The sequence below is a fragment of the Gopherus evgoodei genome, chromosome 10 (genome assembly GCF_007399415.2).
Source record: "Gopherus evgoodei ecotype Sinaloan lineage chromosome 10, rGopEvg1_v1.p, whole genome shotgun sequence".
NCBI lineage: Eukaryota > Metazoa > Chordata > Testudines > Testudinidae > Gopherus > Gopherus evgoodei.
The window spans coordinates 5896522-5919712 of record NC_044331.1 but is presented as its reverse complement, the minus strand read 5'-3'; the positions used below and the strand labels follow the sequence as shown (position 1 = coordinate 5919712).

Sequence of the window (23191 nt, the reverse complement as noted above, 5' to 3'; positions counted from 1 at the left end):
TGGGGCTGCCGGCTGCTGCGCGGCACCGAGCGGACTAGGGTGACCAGACAGCAAGTGTGAAAAATCGGGACAGGGGGTTGGGGAGTAATAGGAGCCTGTATAAGGAAAAGACCCCCAAACTGGGACTGTCGCTATACAGTCAGGACATCTGGTCCCCCCAGAGCGGACATCCATGGGGCTGGCCCCACTGGAGCCGTGGCAGCCCTGATCCCGCGTGGGGCAGCTTTGAGTGTTAGCTGAAGCTGGCCCTGCCTGGGTGGCTGGGACCTCTTATTGCCACTGCTTGGGTGGAGATGGTCCTCGCCCTCGGAGCAATTGTCTTCCCCAGTGATTACATAGGATAAATGTGGCGGGGTGCTGGGATTTGGGCTATGCTTTGGCCTCCCTACCCTGAGTCATTTCCAGAGCATGGTAGCCAGGTAGGCTGGTTCTGCCGGCTGGGGTTGAGGATTTTGCTATCCAAAGTAAGTTGACCCCCCTACCCCCACACTTCCCCACTCTAAGTGCTTCAGAGCGGGATTTGCCTCTGTTTATGTGTCTTAGGCCTAGTCTACACTTAAAAATCAGACTGACCTCCCTAGGTCGCTCTCAGGGCTGTGAAAAATTTCATGCCCTCAGTGCCATATTTAACATTTTTTATGAAAGCTAATGTTAAAATTATGTAACAGAGAGGTTGAGAAAAGAGTGTTTGTACATCTGGATATAATGTTTAGATTATTCACAAATTCAAGGTTTGGTTTTAGTCATAAGATACATAGAATGCATAAACAGCAATCACCCAAATTGAGGTGAATGAATTTAAGAATACAGTTTAGATATTTAGCATCCAAGTATTCGGGTACATTACTCATGGGAAAAAGTTATACAGAGAGTTGGTGGCAGAAAGCAAAATATATCAGTGAGTGAAGATTATCCCTCAGTAATTGAGAATTTAGGATAGATTGTCCATTTAGAAAAAAACAGTCCATCAGGAAAGTATTTCAGTTACTTTCCCGACTGCGCTTCTCATCAGCACTCCAGCTTATACCTCCTGGTATTGTCGAAGTCCGGTGATGTGTTCTATGTAGATGTCCCTCGATCGCTTGATGGCGTCCAACACCATGAGTTGCCGCATCAACTGAGCGTAGCGTTGACTGATTCCACGTTCTCTCAGCACTCGCTTGTTACCGAAGTTCCATGCGCCCAGTGCATGATTTTGAACCTTGTAGCCCCTAGCTCTCAGGGTATCTATTATATCGATTTAACACCCAGTATAGATGTGGCTTGGTTGATGGAAGGATTCTTCCACGGACCTTGCTACTGCCTCTTGGAGAGGTGGATTAACTACATCGAAGAAAAAGCCCTTTCCGTTGAAGTAGGAAATGTCTAAACTATGGCACTACAGTGGCACTGCTGTAGCAGCTGTAGGGTTGCCAACCCTCCTAGTTTGGCTGGGAGTCTCCCAGAATTGGGTTTGATCTCCTGGAGGCTACTGAAGCCAATCTGCGAGATTTTAGGTCGCTAAAAGTCTGGCGGCGCAGTGGGACTAAGGCAGGCTCCCTACCTGCTCTGGCTCCATGCTGCCCCTGGAAGCAGTGACATGTCTGGCAGCAGCTCCTAGGAGAAGGCAGGGCCAGGGGGATCTCTGCATGCTGCCCCTGCTCTGAGCGCCAACTCCGCAGCTCCCATTGGCCAGGAACAGGGAACCACAGCCAATGGGAGCTGCGAGGGTGGTGCTTGCAGGCAGGGGCAGCCTGCAGAGCTGCCCATGAGCCTAAGAGCCGCTGTTGGACATGCTGCTGCTTCTGGGAGACACCTGAGGTAAGTGCTGCCCGGCCAGAGCCTGCATCCTGAGCCCCTTCTTGCACCCCAACCCCTGACCCAGCCTGCACCCAAAGTCTCTCCCAGAACCAGCACCTGCTCCCACATCCCAACCTTCTGCCACAGCCCTGAGCCCCATCCCGCACCCAAACTCCCTCCCAGAGCCCGAACCTCCTACTTTAACCCTGAGCCCCTCCTACACCCAAACTCCTTCCCAGAGCCTGCACCTGAGCCCCCTCCCGCACCCCAACCCACACCCCAGCTCCCTTCTGCAGTCAAACTACCTCCCAGAGCCCGAACCCCCTACTTTAACCCTGAGCCCCCTCCTACACCCGAACTCCTTCCCAGAGCCTGCACCTGAGCCCCTTCTCGCACCCCAACCCACACCCCAGCTCCCTTCTGCAGTCAAACTCCCTCCCAGAGCCCGAACCCCCTACTTTAACCCTGAGCCCCCTCCTGCACCCAAACACCTTCCCAGAGCCTGCCCCAGCCCTGAGCCCCTTCCTGCACCCCTGCCCCAGGCTCAGTCTGGAGCCCCCTCCTATTCTCTGAACCCTTTGGCCCCAGCCCAGAGCCCGCACTCACCCCTGCCCCAGCCCGGTGAAAGTGAGTGAGGGTGGGGGAGAGTGAGCAAGCGACTGAGGAAGGGGGTCTGGAGAGAGTGGGGGGACCTCAGAGAAGGGGTGGGAGGGTGGCTTTGGGGAAGGGGGAGGGAAGGGTGTTTGGGTTTGTGCATTTAGACCAGAGGTGGGCTTACTACGGCCTGTGGGCCACATCCGGCCCTCGGGACCTTCCTGCCCAGCCCCTGAGCTCCTGTCCTGATACTTGGCTCCAGCCACAGCCGCACCACCAGCCACCGGGGCTCTAGGCAGCATGGTAAGGGAGCAACAGGGGTTGGAAAGAGGGCAGGGGAGTTTGGGGTGGTGGTTGGGGGCAGAGGTGTGGATATGGATCGGGGCGGTCGGAGGGTGACGAACGAGGGGAGGTGTTAAATGGGTGCAGGGGTCCAGGGAGCAGTCAGGAAGGAGGGGGGGTTGGATGGGGCAGTGGGGGGCAGTCAGGGCAGGGGTTCCGGGAGCGGTGTGTGTGTTGATTGGGAGCAGGGTGTGTGTGGATGGGGTACAGATCCTGGGGGGGCCCATCAGGGAATGGGGGGTTTGGATGCGGCAGGAGTCCTGGGGGGGGATGGGGGGCACTCCTGGCTGTTTGGGGAGGCACAGCCTCCCCTAACCGGCCCTCCATACAATTTCTGAAACCGGATGCGGCCCTCAGACCAAAAAGTTTTCTCACCCCTGGATTAGACTTTTGGCAACCCCAAGCAGCTGTAGTGTACACATGACGTTATACGTTGCTTAACAGGCTGTCAGCACTAGTCAAGTAATTGTAATAGGAGATGAATACAGTTATTAAGAAGTTGGTAGCATCTATACTGGGCAAAGTGTTATGGCTGATTAATTAATTTAGTAAAATGAGAGAGTAATGGCAGGTGAAGCTAGCTGCAAAAAAGTGAGTGGCTCTTGGGTAGAAGAAATTTGGTCAATCTTGGTCTTGCCTTGGTTTGGTGCAAACTTAGGTTTCGAATCTGTGTGATTCCTACATTTCAGGGAATATTGAGCGATAACTGGGAAAAGACCTTGTCAACACTAGAAAGTTTTACCGCTTTATATACAATAGTATATGCTCCCTTCCCAGCATGTGGATGTTGTAAAAAGGTGCTTTATATTTGTTTTGTTATTCCCATAAGCTACTTATACACTTGTATAAAGGTATAACTTAACCAGGGCTTTGGAGCGGAGCCCAGAGCTGGAGCACGGAGCAGCTCTGGCACAGTGGAGTTTCAGGTTTTTGTCTGGAGAGGAGCCGGAGCACAGCTCCAAAGCCCTAAACTTAACTGTGTTCATGTTAGAGATTGCACTAATATAGCTGGATTGGTTTTAAAAAAAAATCACATTTTCTTTCTACTTTTTAGAGACAAATGTATCATTTGGGGAGGGTGAAAAGAAAAAATAAACTAAGTGAATATTTTGTTTTGTTTTATTTCAGAGTATATAATGAAGGAAACAAAGGTATCCCCAAAGACCCATTTCCGTTTGAGGTAAATACTTTTTTTTTCTTTTTTAAAAAAATAGCTCTTTGAGCTTAGAAGTGGTTTGAAAAATTTCTAAAGATATCTCAAAGATCATTATTTATTTTTAAATTTATAACAAACAGGAGTGTGTAGAAGAGAAGCATCTAATCTTGGGATCTAGGCAAATTGGCATAATTTTAAAAATGAGTAACATTTAAAAACATTTCCAAAGCTAGAAAATAAATAGCTGAACAGAAATGACAAGTCAAACAGTATCCTTATTGCACTGCTTTTTCTTTTCATAGTCAAAAGCTTGAGTAAAGAGCTGCGCAGCCTTGATCACAACAGATTTGGGCTATTTGGGACCGGCTCAGGGAGTGAATTCCAAAGTTTAGAACCCCTCATAGAGGAACTGTCATGAGAAACTCACCCTCTCTTTTATACCAATGGGACTACAGCTTGAGTACTCCACTGACTGCATCTGCAACAGTATGGCATAGGAAGATGGCAATCTCTTAGATCCTAAGCTATATGGGGTTTAATAGGTCAACTTAAGCCATACATTTCCCCTGGAAACCTATCGGCAGCCAGTACAGATTCCAGAGCTGCAACTCATGATATGCCGTTATTAAGTGGCTTGCAACATTCTGCGTCATCTTAAATTTCTCAGTTGATAAGGTTTAGCTCCATGTAGAGTACATTGCAGCTGTCTTATCTTAAGGTGAGAAAGGCATGGATTATTAGTGAATGGTTGAAATGATAGTAGAAAATAGTTTGTTGTGTAATTAGTTGATTTTGAAATCTTTATCGCAAAAATGTCTTCTAAGCACAACATGTAAATGCAATACATTAACAAAATTTTTCTTTTCCTTTTCCAGGCTGAGGTCCAAGTACATTTGATTGGCGAGGGTTGCAGAAGTCCCTTAGAAAGTTTTTGGAATGGAAACAGTATGATATTCATTATGCAGAAAGCGGTAAGTGGGTTTTGTTTGTTTTGCTTTAAAACTAGAGCCTTACACTTACATCCCTGGAAATGTTCAGATATATTCTAATTATCAGATTTACTTATGCATTTTTTTTAAAGGGACATGCTGAACTAACCGACCAAATGGAAGAATCACAAATAGATGATGCCACTTACATTTCGGAGTTTACACCACAGAGGGGTTCTGGACCAGTTGCTCTATCTGTTACAAGAGGAAAGTAAGTTTCCATAGTTTTATCTTTTTGTTTAAAAGCAGTTGTATACCTTATTCAACACAAAAGTAAATTCTGTGCTGCAATGTAACTAGCATACTAAATGTTGTGTATAGCTAAACTAAACAGGCAGCAGGGGGTGGATCACTTGATGATTACCTGTTCTGTCCATTCCCTCTGAAATACCTGGTGCTGGCCACTGTCCGAAGACACGATGCTGGGCTAAATGGGCCTTTGGTCTGACCCCGTATTGCTGTTTTTATGTTCTACCTAATCATAGGAATTTGCAAAGCAAATGGAATTTCGTATGTATTACATATGTTTTTCTCAAACTGTGTAGATGATAATCTAGAAGGAGAAACCTAGATATTTCATACTTTTTATGTTATCCTCATTATTGTTAAGAGAACAACAACTATTCATACGTGAGATAGGAAGAGTATGTTGAAATGAGTGGACAGATTTCACATTAGTGGCACAAACACCTTATAGGTCTGTCTTCACTGGGAGGGAAAAGTATGTTCTCAACTTGAGCTAACTAACTTGAGGTAAAATCCTAGTGAAAAAAAGGCAACTTGTAATTGTCACAAATTAATAGGTTGAGTTAAAAAGGATTCTCCTCCATGTAGGGAGAGGTATTTTGGGATTTAATTGTGTGTGGAGGACCTTCCGTGGTCCTTTTATGTTGGGGTGAATTTCACCTCAGATACACACTGCAACAAAGTGTCCTTTTCTTTTTAATATTGGACAATTTCAGAATATTGTTTTTTGATCCTATAAAACTATTCACTTCTTAGTAGCTGTATATTAATGGGGAGATGACTATATTTCATCATGAAAAGGGAGCTCATACTTACTGGAAATATTAATAACTGAAGGAGTGATAAACCTGATATTGCAAAGGCGCTTGAGAGCAGTTCCATTAACTTAAATTGGACTACTCGTGTGTAAATGTGCAGGACTGGGACTTAAATGACTTTAATTTAAAGTGGCCATTTTTTCAATTTTTTTTAAATATAGCAAAAGATACCAGATTTGATTAAATCCCAGCCAGTTTATCAAATTAAACTATCTGTCTTTTTCAGCTAACAAAAACTGCTTAATTCTGAATATATATATTTGTTTATACTAAGTTGTTATCTGTTGCTTTACTGTTAATACAATAGATCAGGGATTGGCAACCTTTGACACGTAGCCCACCAGGGGGCTAGGCCAGTTTGTTTACATGCCACATCCGCAGGTTTGGCTGATCTCGGCTCCCACTGGCCGCGGTTTGCTGTTCCAGGCCAATGGGGCTGTGGGAAGTGGCGGCCAACACATCCTTCGGTCCACCCCGCTTCCCCCAGCCCCCATTGGCCTGGAACGGCGAATCGCAGCCAGTAGGAGCCGAGATCAGCCAAACCCGCAGATGCGGCACATAAACAAACCGGCCCAGCCTGCCAGGGGGCTTACCCTGGTGGGCCTCGTGCCAAAGGTTGCTGATCCCTGGACTAGATTTTGAAGTAGCGTAAACAGAGAGGGGTCAGCTAACATCATGCTAAATTTTGTTAATGATTATTCTTTTATTTCCAGGCAACTGATTTCACTCTATACACTGGCACAAAATCCAAACATGACCCATTTGAAGATAAGCAAACCAGTTGTGCTTCCTCCCCTGTGGGTAAGATGTGACAGCTCTGACCCTGAACATACCTGTTGGCTAGGTGCTGAGCCTCTCAAAAATGGGAACAAAATCACAGGGATCAGTTTCCATATAGTTACATGTAATGGTAAGTTCCTCCTGGCTATAATGTTACACAGTCAGCCCTTCACCAAAGTTGAAAGAGGGAAGGACAAGAAATAAGTGAGAGTTAATATGGTAACAACCTATATTGCTATGATAGTTGTCCACTTGTGCTCTATAAACTAAATTTTCATTCTAAAATAATTGTCTCTACCCCAAGTGGTATCAAAAATAACCTTCAAAGGGTAAATGAAGTGCAATCCATGCAGTGATATCTAGACAGCTCTGCAGATAGTCTGACACAACTTTTAGAGAAGTAAGGATTGCCCCCATTCAACTCACTGATATATAGTAACTGAATGCTACTAAACATTTGAAAATGTCATTAACTTGCACTGCTAATTGTACAAAAACAATGGAGGGATGATTGTATTTTGAAGAACAGTTTTACTGTGAATGGCAGCTCATTCTGGTGTCACAAGTGAGCAGAGTTTGCATTGTGAGTGGATCTTTGGAGAATACCACCACTTATTTTTTCCATTTTGACCACTTAATAATTACATCTGAGTGCTAATTTCAGTTTGTGGTTAGTATTTTCTGAAAGCCTCTCTTCCTTTCACAGGTCCTACAGCTGACAAAACCTGTTTTGCAAATCTAGAAGACCTCAAGAAGGCACACAAATTCAGACATCGCTCATCTATTGTAGGTTTTTCATGCTTTTTCACCCTTCTAAAATAATTAAATTTACAATATTTTGTTTATGAATTTCAGTTGTAAGATTCTTTGTATATTTGTTGATTTGTGGGACTTTTTTGTTAGCTTTATGGCTGGTTTGTATATCTTGATCTGTAGCACTCTGAGCTCCTGCTAATCTGAGAAGCAAGGGACCACACATGCTACCTAACTTTTGGATGTGCTATATTGCAGTATGTTTCTCTGACACTAGCCAAGTTTTATTTTTAAAGTTCTCTTAAAAATGTTTGTTTGCGGAACACCTTCCCAGTACTACGTTGATTTGACATTTTAGGGCTCTTTTGCAGGCTCCAGAAAGTATAACATAACATTCTTTTGAAAATAATCCTTAGAATGGTAGATTTAAATGACTGTTTAAAATATATTCATTCCAGGTGGCAACCAAAGGCTTTGCTCAATATGAGCTCATTCGATCCACTACATTGGAGGATACAGTGGCTGAATCAGAGAGTAATATATATGTTGATCTTACATGGAATATTGTGGATAAGATTCTGCAGACACCTCCACTCACTGCAGTGGCGACACTGGTAGGAGAAAAACCCTTCTCATTGTTTATATCAAGTATTGTAGATCACAGAAAATATGCTAATTTTTGCTTGTTACATTATTGTTGCAGTAGCAGTATAGTGTGTTGATAACATCCATAATAAATAGTTCATCAGTTCTGTTAATAAGGTTTTAGTACATTTTTATTCCAGAGTCAGAATCTGATGTGTATTTTTGGAATTTTCAGAACATTAGATTGGAATCTGGGGACCCCAGGAGTCCTGTGTTCCACTTGCATAAAGAATTGCTGTTTCTCCTTGTAAGTATAAATGTGAAATTCCCAATTGATATCAGTTTCGTTGTCATCATACCAGGAATGGTATTTTTACGTTTTTTGTGTTCATAGAATCACAGAATATCAGGGTTGGAAGAGACCTCAGGAGGTCATCTAGTCCAGCCCCCTGCTCAAAGCAGGACCAACCTCAACTAAATCATCCCAGCCAGGGCTTTGTCAAACCGGGCCTTAAAAACCTCTCAGGTAACCCATTCCAGCGCTGTACCACCTTCCTAGTGTTTCCTAATATCCAACCTAGACCACCCATACTGCAACTTGAAACCATTGCTCCTTTTTCTGTCATCTGGTACCACTGAGAACAGCCAAGCTCCATCCTCTTTGGAATCCCCCTTTAGGTAGTTGAAGGCTGCTATCATATCCCTCATCACTCTTCTCTTCTGCAGACTAAATAAGCCCAGTTCCCTCAGCCTCTCCTCAAGTCATGTGCCCCAGCCCCCTAATCATTTTCGTTTCCCTCCGCTGGACTCTATCTCCAATTTGTCCACATTCTTTCTGTAGTGGGTCATGCAAAACTGGACGCAGTACTCCAGATGTGGCCTCACCAGTGCTGAATAGAGGGGAATAATTACTTCCCTCAATCTGCTGGCAGTGCTCCTACTAATGTAACCCAGTATGCTGTTAGCTCCTTTTTGGCAACAAGGGCACACCTGACTCATATCCAGCTTCTCGTCCATTGTAATCCCCAGGTCCTTTTCTGCAGAACTGCTGCTTAGCCAGTCAGTCCCCAGCCTGTAGCAGTGCATGGGATTCTTCCGTCCTAAGTGCAGGACTTTGCACTTGTCCTTGTTGAACCTCATTAGATTTCTTTTGGCCCAATCCTTCAATTTGTCTAGGTCACTCTGGATCCTATCCCTACCTTCCAGCATGTCTACCTTTCCTCCAACCTTAGTGTCATCTGCGAACTTGCTGAGGGTGCAATCCATCCCATCATCCAGATAATTAATTAAAATGTTGAATAAAACCAGCTCCAGGACCGACCCCTGGGGCACTCCACTTGAAACCGACTGCCAACTAGACATCGAGCCATTCATCACTACCCGTTGAGCCAGATGATCTAGCCAGCTTTCTATCCACTTTTAAAGTCCATTCATCCAATCCACACATTTTTAACTTGCTGGCAAGAATACTGTGGGAGACTATCAGAAGGTTTGCTAACATCAAGCTATAGAATGTCCACCGCTTTCCCCATATCCACAGAGCCAGTTATCTCATAGAAGGCAATCAGGTTGACCAGGCATGACTTGCCCTTGGTTAATCCATGTGAACTGTTCCTGATCACCTTCCTCTCCTTCATGTGCTTCAAAATGGATTCTTTGAGGACCTGCTTCATGTTTTTTCCGGGGACTGAGGTGAGGCTGACCAGCCTGTAGTTCCCTGGATTCTCTGCCTTCCCTTTTTTAAAGATGGGCACTATATTTGCCTTTTTCCAATTGTCCGGGACTTCCCCTGATCATCATGAGTTTTCAAAGATAATGGCCAATGGCTAATGTGGCTGCAGAGCCAGCTCCCTCAGCACCCTCGGATGCATTGCATCTGGCCTCCATGGACTTGTGCTTGTCCAGCTTTTCTAAATAGTTCTTGACTTGTTCTTTCACCACTGGGGGCTGCTCACCTCCTCCCCATACTGTGCTGCTCAGTGCAACAGTCTGGGAGCTGATCTTGTCTGTGAAGACCGAGGCAAAAAAAGCATCGAGTACTTCAGCTTTTTCCACATCATCTGTCACTAGGTTGCCTCCCCCATTCAGTAAGGGTCCTACACTTTACCTGCCTGTCTTCTTGTTGCTAACATACCTGTAAAAACCCTTCTTGTTACCTTTTACATCCCTTGCTAGCTGCAACTGCAATTGTGCTTTGGCCTTTCCGATTACACCCCTGCATGCTCGAGTAATATTTTTATGCTCCTCCCTAGTCATCTGTCCAAGTTACAATTCTTGTAAGCTTCCTTTTTGTGTTTAAGCTCACTGAAGATTTCTCTGCTAGAGAAGCCAAGCTGGTCGCCTGCTGTATTTGCTATTCTTTCTGCACATGGGGATGGTTTGTTCCTGCGCCCTCAATAAGGCTGCTTTAAAATACAGCTAGCTCTCCTGGACTCCTTTCACCCTCAATTAGCCTCCCAGGAGATCCTGGCCATCAGTTCCGTGAGGGAGTCAAAGTCTGCTTTTCTAAAGTCCAGGGTCCATATTCTGCTGCTCTCCTTTCTTCCTTTTGTCAAGATCCTGAACTTGATCATCTCAATTTCACTGCTGCCCAGGTTGCCACCCACTTCTACTTCTCCTGCCAGTTCTTCCTTATTTGTGAGCAGCAGGACAAGAGGAGCACAGCCCCTAGTTGGTTCCTCCAGCACTTGCAACAGGAAGTTGTCCCTAACACTCTCCAAAAACCTTCTTGGATTGTCTGTGCACTGCTATATTGCTCTCCCAGCAGATGTCAGGGTGGTTGAAGTCCCCCATGAGAACCAGGGCCTATGATCTGGAAACTTCTGTTAGTTGTCAGAAGAAAACCTTGTCTGCCTCCTCCTCCTGGTCTGGTGGTCTGTAGCGGATGACCACAACATCAAACCTGTTGCTTTCACCTCTAAACTTAACCCAAAGACTTTCAACAGGCTTTTCTCCAGTTTCATACTGGAGCTCTGAGCAATCATATTGCTTTCTTGCATACAGTGGAACTCTTCCACCTTTTCTGTCATGCCTATCCTTCCTGAACAATTTATACCCATCCATGGCTGTGCACCAGTCATGTGAGTTACTCCACCAAGTCTCTGTTGTTCCAATCACATCATAGTTTCTTGACTGTGCCAGGACTTCCAATTCTTCCTGCCTGTTTCCCAGGCTTCTTGCATTCATGTTCAGGCACCTAAGATAACTAGCGGATTGCCCGACTTTCTCAATGTGAATCAGGAGGCCTCCCTCTGTTACACCTTCCTCCTTGTGTTTCATCCCGGTATTCCACTTACCTCAGGGTGAACCTAGTTTAAAGCCCTCCTCACGAGGTTAGCAAGCCTGCCTGTGAAGATAGTCTTCCCTCTCTTCATTACGTGGATCCCATCTCTTCCTAGCAATCCTTCTTCCTGGAACAACATTCCATGGTTGAAGAATCCAAAGCCCTCTCTCTGACACCACCTGCGCAACCATGCATTTACCTCCACAATTTAATGGTGTTCTTATTTAGAATCTCCGTTGCTGTTTGAAAGGTTTTTTGAAATTACATGAATGTATTAAATGCAGAATAACTTTTAACACAGTGTTAAGGTTGAGAAATAAAGAACACACAAATCAGAACATTCCAAACATTTCTAACACAACATTAGCTTGGCAGTATTGATTGCCATATACATTTCTTGGTGGAATTTTCATACAACGGGTAATTTTTTGTTGTTGTTGCAAGTTTAATACACCTGTATATTCTCTGTTATGTACAGAACCTCAAACAAAATAAGTATCTCTGGATTTTTTGTGCTGTTAGGTTTTGGCTGAAGGCTTGAAGACTGGTGTGACTGACTGGCCTGAGCCTTTGGTAGCTGAATCAGCGGTTGAACTTGTCAAGGAACTTCTGAATGGTATTTTTGTTTAATAATTTGAGATGCTATGATTGGGTAAAATTGTGTGGAAAAGGTTAAATCTTATAATAAAAATTTGTTAAGAAAAAAATTGCAAGGGGCTTAAAATTTCACAAGAATGAAATGAAAATGCCACATAATAAGATTATGATAGTATTTGAACTGCAGATGGTAATTTATAAGGTCCAGTAGTCCACCAAAAGTGTTCAAGAAACAGGTTACTTTGTATACCTCTAACTCTCCTGGTGAAATCATGAGAATCCTGTGCAGTGGGTAAACCATAGTGTTTTCCCCACATTGTGGAGAATAGGGAGAAAAAAATGAAATGAGACAAATAAAAATCTGTCCTACAACACTTTACAGACTAAGAGGGGCAAGAACACATGTAAACATAGTGGCCAAGATTTCAGTGATTAGTGATTCCAGTACACCAGTCTTTGTGTGCCCAACTTGGGTTATCTTTAATTATCCTGAATTTCAGAAAGTGCCAAATGCCAACTCTCTGAAAGTCTAAGGTGTCTCAAACTGAGGCTTCCAAAAATCACTAGTCACTTCTGAAAATTCTGGCCATTGAGTGCAAAAAAATTCTTGTCAGAGAGGCTACAGACATGCGAGTTTAAGGTAATAGAAAATGGATATAGAAAAAGAGAAACCGAGAACTTTAGAATGAAACTGAAAATATCCACAAATTAACATATAGACTAACAGAGAAGAAAAAATTTAAGGAAGAAAATCAGAGATGTTGAGAAACAATAAAACCATCGTTTCAGCGTTAGTGAAGAGAGGATAGGTGTTTACCAGTTATCTCTAGGCAACTGAGTATATTAAAGTAAGTGTGAAAAACTGACAAAACAATTTACTTTAAAAATACACAAGAAGGGACCATCCCAGACTAAACTGTCCTTAATAGATGGGCATTTAGAAATAATATAACAAATCCTTCTGTTATGCAGCTGAATGTATTAGATGAAGGATAGTTGTGATTTTCTTCAATGTGTGCGCGCACACCCCCACACCCTTCTCTTTCCCTTCCCTGCCCTCGGGGAGGGCAAGGAACCCATGACAGCATTAGTAGCTCCTTTTGAATGGGGGAGGATTTTTTCAAAAGCCTGATTAGATTATCCACTTGAGGTCCCTTCCAACTCAAATAATTCTATTAGATTTAACAGATGGCTCAGGCAGTGGTGCTATAAGGAGGGCTTTGGGATGTATGGCCACTGGGAAGCATTCATGGACAGAGGACTGTTCTTTTGGGATGGACTTCACCTGAGTAAGGAGGGAAATAGACTTCTAGGATGGAGGCTTGCCCAACTGATTAAGAGAGCTTTAAACTAGGAATTTGGGGGAGATGGTTGGGAGATGTTCAGGTAATCTCCACGCTGGAATTTAACATTTGAGAGGGAAGAAAACAGTAAGAGGAGATACAGCCATGGGCAGAAGAATGGACATGAGGAGGAAGGGTAGTGTAGATACCAGTCTAATAGGTGATACTGGTGGTAGAATGTCTGTGTCTAACCAGATAAAGAATGTCAGTGAAGTCAAATGGCAAAAATTAAGATGTCTGTACACTAATGCGAGGAGCCTAGGTGACAAAATGGAGGAACTAGAGCTACTGGTGCAGGAAGTGAAACCAGATATTATAGGGATAACAGAAACATGGTGAAATAGTAGTAATGACTGGAGTACAGGTATTGAATGCTATGTGCTGTTTAGGAAAGACAGAAATAAAGGCAAAGGTAGTGGAGTAGCATTGTATATCAATGATGAGGTTAACTGTAAAGCAATAAGAAGTGATGGAATGGATAAGACAGAATCTGTCTGGGCAAAAATCACAATGGGAAAGAAAGCTACTAGAGCCTCCCCTGAGAGAGTGCTTGGGGTGTGCTACAGACCGCCAGGATCTGATTTGGATATGGATAGAGACCTCTTTAATGTTTTTAATGAAGTAAACACTAATGGGAATTGTGTGATCATGGGAGACTTTAACTTCCCAGATATAGACTGGAGGACAAGTGCTAGTAATAATAATAGGGCTCAGATTTTTCTGGATGTGATAGCTGATGGATTTCTTCACCAAGTAGTTGAAGAACCAACAAGAGGGGATGCCATTTTAGATTTGGTTTTGGTGAGTAGTGAGGACCTCATAGACGAAATGATTGTAGGGGACAACCTTGGTTCGAGTGATCATGAGCTAATTCAGTTCAAACTAGATGGAAGGATAAACAAAAATAGATCTGGGACTAGGGTTTTTTATTTCAAAAGGGCTAACTTTAAAGAATTAAGGAAATTAGTTAGGGAAGTGGATTGGACTGAAGAACTTGTGGATATAAAGGCAGAGGAGGCCTGGAATTACTTCAAATCAAAGTTGCAGAAACTATCAGAAGCCTGTATCCCAAGAAAGGGGGAAAAAAATCATAGGCAGGAGTTGTAGACCAAGCTGGATGAGCAAGCATCTCAGAGAGGTGATTAAGAAAAAGCAGAAGGGCGGGATTAGCAAGGAAAGCTACCTTATTGAGGTCAAAACATGTAGGGATGAAGTGAGAGAGGCTAAAAGCCATGTAGAGTTGGACCTTAAAAAGGGAATTAAAACCAATAGTAAAAGGTTCTATAGCCATATAAATAAGAAGAAAACAAAGAAAGAAGAAGTAGGACTGCTAAACACTGAGGATGGAATGGAGGTTAAAGATAATCTAGGCATGGCCCAATATCTAAATAAATACTTTGCCTCAGTCTTTAATAAGGCTAATGAGGAGCTTAGGGATGATGGAAGGATGACAAATGGGAATGAGGATATGAAGGTAGATATTACCACATCCGAGGTAGAAACCAAACTCGAACAGCTTAATGGGACAAAATCAGAGGGCCTAGATAATCTTCATCCAAGAATATTAAAGGAACTGGCATATGAAATTGCAAGCCCATTAGCAAGAATTTTTAATGAATTGGTAAACTCGGGGGTTGTACCGTACGACTGGAGAATTGCTAACATAGTTCCTATTTTTAAGAAAGGGGAAAAAAAGTGATCCGAGTAACTATAGGCCTGTTAGTTTGACATCTGTAGTATGTAAGGTCTTGGAAAAAGTTTTGAAGGAGAAAGTAGTTAAGGACATTGAGGTCAGTGGTAATTGGGACAAAATACAACATGGTTTTACAAAAGGTAGATCGTGCCAAACCAACCTGATCTCCTTCTTTGAGAAGGTAACAGATTTATTAGACAAAGGAAATGCAATGGATCTAATTTACCTCGATTTCAGTAAGGCATTTGACACTGTTCCACGTGGGGAATTATTAGTTAAATTGGAAAAGATGGGGATCAATATGAAAATTGAAAGGTGGATAAGGAACTGGTTAAAGGAGAGACTACAATAGGTCATACTGAAAGGTGATCTGTCAGGCTAGAAGGAGGTTACTAGTGGAGTTCCTCAGGGATCAGTTTTGGGACCAATCTTACTTAACCTTTTTATTACTGACCTTGGCACAAAAAGCAGGAAGGTGCTAATAAAGTTTGTGGATGACACAAAGTTGGGAGGTATTGCTAACACAGAGAAGGACCGGGATATCATACAGGAAGATCTGGATGACCTTGTAAACTGGAGTAATAGTAATAGGATGAAATTTAATAGTGAAAAGTGCAAGGTCATGCAGTTAGGGATTAATAAGAAGAATTTTAGTTATAAATTGAGGACGCATCAATTGGAAGTAACAGAGGAGAAGAAGGACCTCAGTGTATTGGTTGATCACAGGATGACTATGAGCCGCCAATGTGATATGGCCATTAAAAAAGCTAATGCGGTTTTAGGATGCATCAGGTGAGGTATTTCCAGCAAAGATAAGGAGATGTTAGTACCATTATATAAGGCACTGGTGAGACCTCATCCGGAATACAGTGTGCAGTTCTGGTCTGTCATGTTTAAGAAGGATGAATTCAAACTGGAACAGGTTCAGAGACGGGCTACTTGGAATGATCTGAGGAATGGAAAACCTGTCTTACGAAAGGAGACTCAAAGAGCTTGGCTTGTTTAGCCTAACCAAAAGAAGGTTGAAGGGGAAATGATTGCTCTTTATGAATATATCAGAGGGATTAATATTAGGGAGGGAGAGGAATTATTTAAGCTTAGTACCAATGTGGACACAAGAACAAATGGATATAAACTGGACACTAGGAAGTTTAGACTTGAAATTAGATGAAGTTTTCTAACCGTTAGAGGAGTGAAGTTCTGGAACAGCCTTCCAAGGGGAGTAGTGGGGGCAAAAGACATATCTGGCTTTAAGACTAAGCTTGATAAGTTTATGGAGGGGATGGTATGATGGGATAGCTTAATTTTGGCAATTAATTTTGGCAATTGATCTTTGATTATCAGTAGGTAAGTATGCCTAGTGGTCTGTGATGGGATGTTAGATGGGATGGGATCTGAGTTACTACAGAGAATTCTTTCCTGGGTGCTAGCTGGTGAGTCTTGCCCACATGCTCAGGGTTTAACTGATTGTCATATTTGGGGTCGGGAAGGAATTTTCCTCCAGGGAAGATTGGCAGAGGCCCTGGAGGTTTTTTGCCTTCCTCTGCAGCATGGGGCACGGGTCACTTGCTGGAGGATTCTCTGCAGCTTGAGGTCTTCAAACCATGATTTGAGGACTTCAATAACTCGGACATAGGTTAGGGGTTTGTTACAGGAGTGAGTGGGTGAGATTCTGTAGCCTGCATTGTGCAGGAGGTCAGACTAGATGATCATAATGTCCTTTCTGACCTTAAAGTCTATGAGTCTATTATCTAATTTTGAATAGTAGAAACAGTGTTTAGAAGGAATCACGAAGAAAGATAATACCTTTCAGTATTTGTTATCCATCCATCTAATCTCGGTTAGTAGGACCAAAATTGTAACATGTCTGAGACTTATACTGTTGTTCAGCTGTACATGGTTTATCATAGTGATAGAATTCCTTTCCCTCCCCCTTTTAGATTTAAAGAATAAACTGGATGGGTTTAATACATCAGTACATAAAAATGATGCAGAGGTATGTGTATTTTCGGTCATCCTCTTCTTTCTTTCACTGTCCCTGCAGTAGTTTGAAAATCTCCCCTGTTGTCCTTACTCCGCAGGAACTGTAAGAGATCTATTGTTTCAAAGGCACATATAGCCATTGGGCACTTAGCTGAAAGTCAAATGTCATTTGTGCCTTTTCAAAATCTCCTTCAATGTTTTATATTTTAGCATTTTCCCCCGAGTTTTACTTAGCTTTTAGTACTGATTGTTATGTTCAAAGAGAAGTAGCTGTGATCTTGTCCAGCAGGCAACACCAATCCTGATGGATAGGAGTGGGTTAACTCCACAAAGGTCTGCTTCCTTCTCTCTCTTCCTCTTTACCTATGGGTTGGAGATCTCTCTGATTTCTTCCAAACACGATCACTTTTTATCATCTTAATCTTCCACTCTCATCTAAAGTTATCAGTCTCATGCTGCTATTTCACCTTCTTACATGAAGCTACTTGATCTCTGTGCCAGTTTCACTCTGCCACTGGCTTGACTCTCCAGTGGTCCATGGCCTACCGGAGGTTTTGGAAACTGGCACATTTATCTATCTAGCTGTTAACGCACATCACCATGATAACTTCCTGCCTTAAATAACTTCAAACAATTTTGTAGAGATTTAAATATTTTTTGTATTTGTGTATGTTTTATTTTTAATAGTTATTTAGTATTTATGTTAGTATTTTTATTTTTAGTATTTATTTGTCTCTCTCCCTCCTCACAAATAGTTGAGTTTTTTTTTTCTTTTTATAGGAAGGTTAAGTCAATTAAATTAATTTTCCAATTTGATCTCAAGTCTGTGATCTACTGTACACCAACAAAATTATAGACTTTAGTCCTGCATCAAAGATCATGGAGAAAATCATATGCTCAGATTTTTCTTTTTTTTTTAATTTTTTTTTATTTGGTGCATTGCAAGTCAGACATTTAAAAACAAACAAAAAAAAATCACACAACTCTATCATTTGTGAAATCCATGCAGTATTAGTCATATCCTTTACTGGAGCTTCTCTGATTCCATCACTGCAGCTGTTTATGCCAGTACTTTCAGTCTATACTGGTATAGCCAGTTGTAAGTCACAGTGGAAGGACAGGTTTGAGGGAGTTAGCATCAATTTTTACTCATTCTAGGCAAGCATTCTGGGCAAGCTCTGCTTTGCAATGGCCAGAAACCCTTCCTCCCCACAACAATGTCCTTTTGTGGGCACATAGCCTTTAGGAATTAGGTATTTCCCAAGAGGTTAGGTCAGTGGCTCCTCACTACTTTGTTAAGACTTGGTAAAAGCATGTTTCTTAATTGGTATGAAATATGTTTGTTTATTGAACTACTGATTGGGCGGGAGAAGAAATATTAATCTTGCAAATAGATTTGGCTATTGGAGAGGATTTGATTTATGTGGATCTTTAGAACAGTGGTGCGCAAACAGGAGCATGTGAGATTCTCTGGGGTGTGTGTGAAGAAACTGGGACCCAGGGGTCCTGTAGGACCCACTGTCATCATAGTGGGAACAGTGATAATAGATAAAATAGAGTGGGTATTGTGAGGCAGGACAGGAGCAGGATTAAAAATATAGTCCTCTCGTGCTGCAAACAAGAGCAGCCACCTCTCCCCGGCCACCCAGCTCTTAAGGCCACACTGTTGCCAGCAGTAGTGCAGAAGTAAGGGTGGCAATGGAGGGTGGGATGCAATAAATTCTGTGAATGGTAAAGGGAGGGGGCATGACTGGAAAAGTTTGCGCTCCACAGCTTTAGAATGTTATGATAAATGTTTGACTTTATTTTGAAGGAGCATCTTCAAGTAAAACTCTCTTTCAGAAAGTCCAATGTGACTCTGCTGCAGTCGACAGTTCAATAAAATCACTTTTTAGTGAGCGAGGGGACCTGGATTTTGCTGAACAGTTGTGGTGCAAAATGAGGAGGAGTAAGTGTTTTATCTTTTTCTCACTGCCTTATAATTTGTACACATTTCCTATACCACTTTTTTATATATATTTTAAGAAATTGGTGTAAGTTTCTCCAAGTTTTAAGAACTGATTAACTCTTCAGGCCTAAGGCTCATTGTCATTTATATAATTATAAGATAGCATGTTCTACTTACAATATATAGGAAAGTATAGTGACTTGTGGTATGTGCATATTTTCTCTTTGCCAAGTTGTTTGTTGGTTCTTTTTAGCAATAAATAGTGCTTACCTACTTCATTACTGACAGCCATTTATCTATAAAATAGACTTTACTGGGGCTCATGGAATATATTTAAAGTAAGTAGTTTTTTTTAGAAAATGTTAGATGTCAACCTTTGCAAATAATATTTTCAGTCTTGCGGTCCTATTAATTAAATCCATTATTGCATTTTGATTACCAAGTGACAGTTTTGGCACATAAATGCCTTTTTTTACTTGTAGGACGACTTGGAAGTAATGATGATTCTTTTCTAATGTGAATATTGCCATAATAATAAATGCCTTTGTAACATCAAAAGCAGATGACTAAAATGTACTCTATACAAATGTACAGCATACCCTATTCAGGTATATCAGTACTTGAAGGTTTCTGCTGATGCAGAATGCGGACACTTGTCTCTTAAGTGGGGCAAGCAGTTAAGAGCATCTTTTAGTTTCTCTGAAGCATGAAGCATTGTTATCTGTTTACTTCAGTTTGTAACAATCACCTTGAACTGTAGTCTATAAAGCCTCACATGGTCTAGGACTTAGTTAACTTTCCTCATGTCCTGTTAACAGTAATTATAAACTGTTGAGTTGCTTTCACTGTTGGTTTTGGAGCTGTGCTCTAGGACAGGCATTATTAGTAAAGGGCCATTCTCTGGAATCTGCTCTCACAGACCTCTTGTCGAACTTCATGGTGTAGTGCAAGACCTCTTGGTTCAGTCACACATTTAAACTAATCTTTGGGCCATTCTGTGTAGTAAGTTTATGGGGTTTTGTTGTTCTTGGAGTTTTTAAAATTCTTATATTTTGTGCATTGCTCAACTTTTTTATCATTTATGTGATAAAGGCAGACATGTTTTTGTAGCCATTATAAATTAAATATTGGAATAACTCTTTTCTCAAGGTGTCGCTTCCTATCAAGACTTGGTAGAGTGTTTCACACTGATCATAAAATCCCTAGAACATGATGAAATACAGCCGTGGGTATGTATGTGTAGCCTGAATATGTTTTCATGATAAAAGTATCAGCTTTGGTTGTGTAAATAAAGTAGGATACATTTCTTTTAAATGTTTGTAAATTGCTCCTCATTTTGACAATATTTTAAATTCAGTTTTTAAATAGTTCACTATTAGTTGGTCTCCTTTTTTAATAATGTCCTGCTTGTAAATTATACTGTGTATTTCATCTATATATTACCAGAACACATCTTATTTTTTTAGATTCATCAAGGGAGTAGCAGTTTACTAAGCAAATTGATTCAACAATCCTATCGTGGAGCTATGGAGGCTATTTCCCTCAGTGGTGTCACTCCAATTCAAATGCTTCTGGAGATTGGTCTGGACAAAATGAAGAAAGATTATGTCAGTTGTTTCATAGGTAAGCCTGTTATTTAAAACCATGACTGGAAATTCACAAGAAAAGGCTACTTGACCTAAACAATCAAACATTTCTGGTTTTGTTGACCTTAACTTCACCTCTCTGTCACCTTAGCCTTTTTTCTTATTGCCCATAAAATCTGTACTTACCACTTAGTGTGTTCCTTTGCTTAATTTGCAAATTAAAAGTATCTCAAAATAACTGTGGCTTATAACTAAGGCTGTAACAGTGTTCTAAACTAATCTTTTTATGTGGGTTTTCATAAATGTCTGAATGATAGAAACCTATCAGTCTGAAAAATCTGAAGGGAGAAATTTGAGTAATAGCCTATTTATTTAACTGGAGCCTGTTTTTACGTGTGATAATGCAGTAGGTGGGGAAAAAATGTGTGTCCTTCCTTACTGTCTGTCTTTCCTCCCTTCTTGTAATCAAAAGGGGTTGAGGACAAGACAGCTAAGAATACTGACAGTATAATTTATTTTACAAAATGAATAAATTGCATTCTTGAGCCACACCTTGAAACAGAAGCTAGCATGTAGGGATATTTTTTAAAAAATTAAATTATTACTTCAATGGTGTTGTGGCTCTATCTTCAGTCTCACAGTTTGTTTCTTTTGCTTCCATTCTGTTGGGTTGTTGTCTTCATTTTTGTTGGGTTTATTTGTTTTCCTCATTTTTTTATTGTCATTTTTTTGTCTTAGTCTTTGTTGGAATTATTATTTATCAAGGTATTACCACAAAACTAATTTAACCGTAAATTCCTTTTATTAAATCCAAAGGTCAAATGACATTTATACAATTGTTCTAAACATGCCTAAAAAGTCGAAATAATAAGCAGTTTACTACCTCCAAATAGTAACAAAACATTTATAAGCATTTGATCAGGATCCTTGCAAATGGTCCAAACTCGGGGAGGTTTAGACTCATAGTGGTCGACTCCATCGTGGTCTGGCAGGTATTACCAATAAAGTCTTTAAGAGTTTACTTTTTTTATATCCCTTAACAAACTATTGATGTCATTGCCAATTATCGGACCTTAGCTAAGGTCGTATGAAGGATTTTCTTATATAGTCAGTATTTACTGCACCTGATACCCAGTTGATTGTGTTTTATTACTAATACTTCAGCCCAAACCTTAAATAAGATAACACTGGTATTTTGAAGGGTCACTACAAGTTTAACACAATAAATTTTCTTTCTGATGTTCTCGTTCTTTTTGGTCACATGCTTTGGGCCTATTGTTCATGCTAATATCCAGCTCAATTTAAAACCATAGTTCACCCAATCTAATGTGGGCCTATATTCCTACGCTACTTTTTTCAAGGCTTCTCTCTTCACCTTTTCTTCATTCCCTGAGTCTTCCTACCACACTGCCAGCCTGTATGCACTCTCATTTGCTCACCTGGTTTCTGTTTCTGCTGCTTCAAACCTTACGCTGTTTAGGAGGGAGAAGCGTTGAGAATTTTAGGGCTGGTGACTCAGCTGATCCTAGCACCTGCTATGCCTATGGCTGCTGCCCCTTTGCATTTCCATGTAGGGAAAATGCCACGTTGGTGGCTGGTAACCACTGTCTCCAACACCAGCCACTTCATATTTCTCTTTGTAGTTATAGCAGTGAGTACAAACAAGGCCTCAGGTGTGGTGACTGCACACTCTTCCCTTTGTGTGGCTTCCTGTGGCCACCTGTTTTGCTTATGCCTGAAGCTGCCACGGTGCGTAGCATGTTTTTATTTCTTTTTTAAAAAAAAAATCTTTATTTGTTTTGCAGGCCAAGAACTTGCAACATTAACCTATCTGGTGAGATATTTTAATTCTTATTTTGAAAGCCATATAAAGTTTTGACATACACTTGTTTAGATTAATTTTCTCTCCAAATTCTTAAAGCCTATTTGCAAGACTATGACATATTCTGAGTTCTCAGCCTTGAAAACTGAGTGTTCTAAACACTTGTTTTTAACTCTGGTGAGGGGAGAGAGGAAGGAGAAATTTGGTCAAAGCTGAGGAACCACCTTTGATGTCCTTATCTACAGAGCTACTTCCACTTGAAAAATATGATAGAACCATGCTCAGGATTTTGTAGGAAGCTGAGAAATCCTGTCCATTAGTTTGAGTTTGCTCCTGAGAATAGAGTTCTTAAAGCTGTTGAAACAAAATTTTAACTACAGTAGTAGAGAAAATTTATGTTCAGTCATGAAAGCGCACATTGCAGAAGGATTGCGGTTAGAAATAGGGTTTTGTAGCTGTTGCATTACGGTGCCCCTGAAGGTTTTGCTTGTCTGTCACTCTTTTCAAAAGCTGATAACACTCTGAATTGGTGTTTCATACATATGTGAAGTGAACACTGTCATCGCTGACAGTCCTAAAATTCTACTATGAAAACACTTTTTCTTCCGAATCATATTCTTGATCATGGAAAGTCTGTCACCTCCTTAAAATTAGGGTCGTTGAATGGATAAAATATCAAAGTGTGGGTTTAATAGCTTAGGTGGTTGGTAACAGCAGCTTATTCCCCTGGTTAGGGCACCATATTTTAGGTCAGGGAATCTAGATTCTCTTCGACTCTGCCATTGACTTGCTGTGTGACCTTACGCACAACAAGTCACTTAACCTCTGTGTGTTTTTCCCCATCTGTAAATGGAGATCATACTTCCCCATTTTTGTAAAAAAGCTTTCAGATCT

The 23191-nt window shown here is 41.5% G+C and overlaps 1 protein-coding gene across 3 annotated transcripts in view; it reads left to right on the top strand.

Moving 5' to 3' along the window:
• Positions 1-23191, top strand: part of ZWILCH (zwilch kinetochore protein) — a 28551-nt gene that overhangs the window by 300 nt on the left and 5060 nt on the right. For 2 of the 3 annotated variants that reach the window (XM_030578846.1, XM_030578848.1), the window contains exons 2-14: positions 3844-3895; positions 4747-4842; positions 4953-5071; positions 6638-6834; positions 7411-7490; positions 7916-8071; positions 8278-8349; positions 11848-11941; positions 16899-16954; positions 18784-18889; positions 20039-20118; positions 20356-20512; positions 22281-22309. In XM_030578846.1, coding sequence (XP_030434706.1) covers positions 3844-3895; positions 4747-4842; positions 4953-5071; positions 6638-6834; positions 7411-7490; positions 7916-8071; positions 8278-8349; positions 11848-11941; positions 16899-16954; positions 18784-18889; positions 20039-20118; positions 20356-20512; positions 22281-22309 — 1294 coding nt within the window. Of the gene's footprint in view, positions 1-1012; positions 1186-3616; positions 3627-3842; positions 3896-4746; positions 4843-4952; positions 5072-6637; positions 6835-7410; positions 7491-7915; positions 8072-8277; positions 8350-11847; positions 11942-16898; positions 16955-18783; positions 18890-20038; positions 20119-20355; positions 20513-22280; positions 22310-23191 lie in introns of all 3 variants that reach the window. The other variant, XM_030578847.1, reaches the window with a different exon arrangement.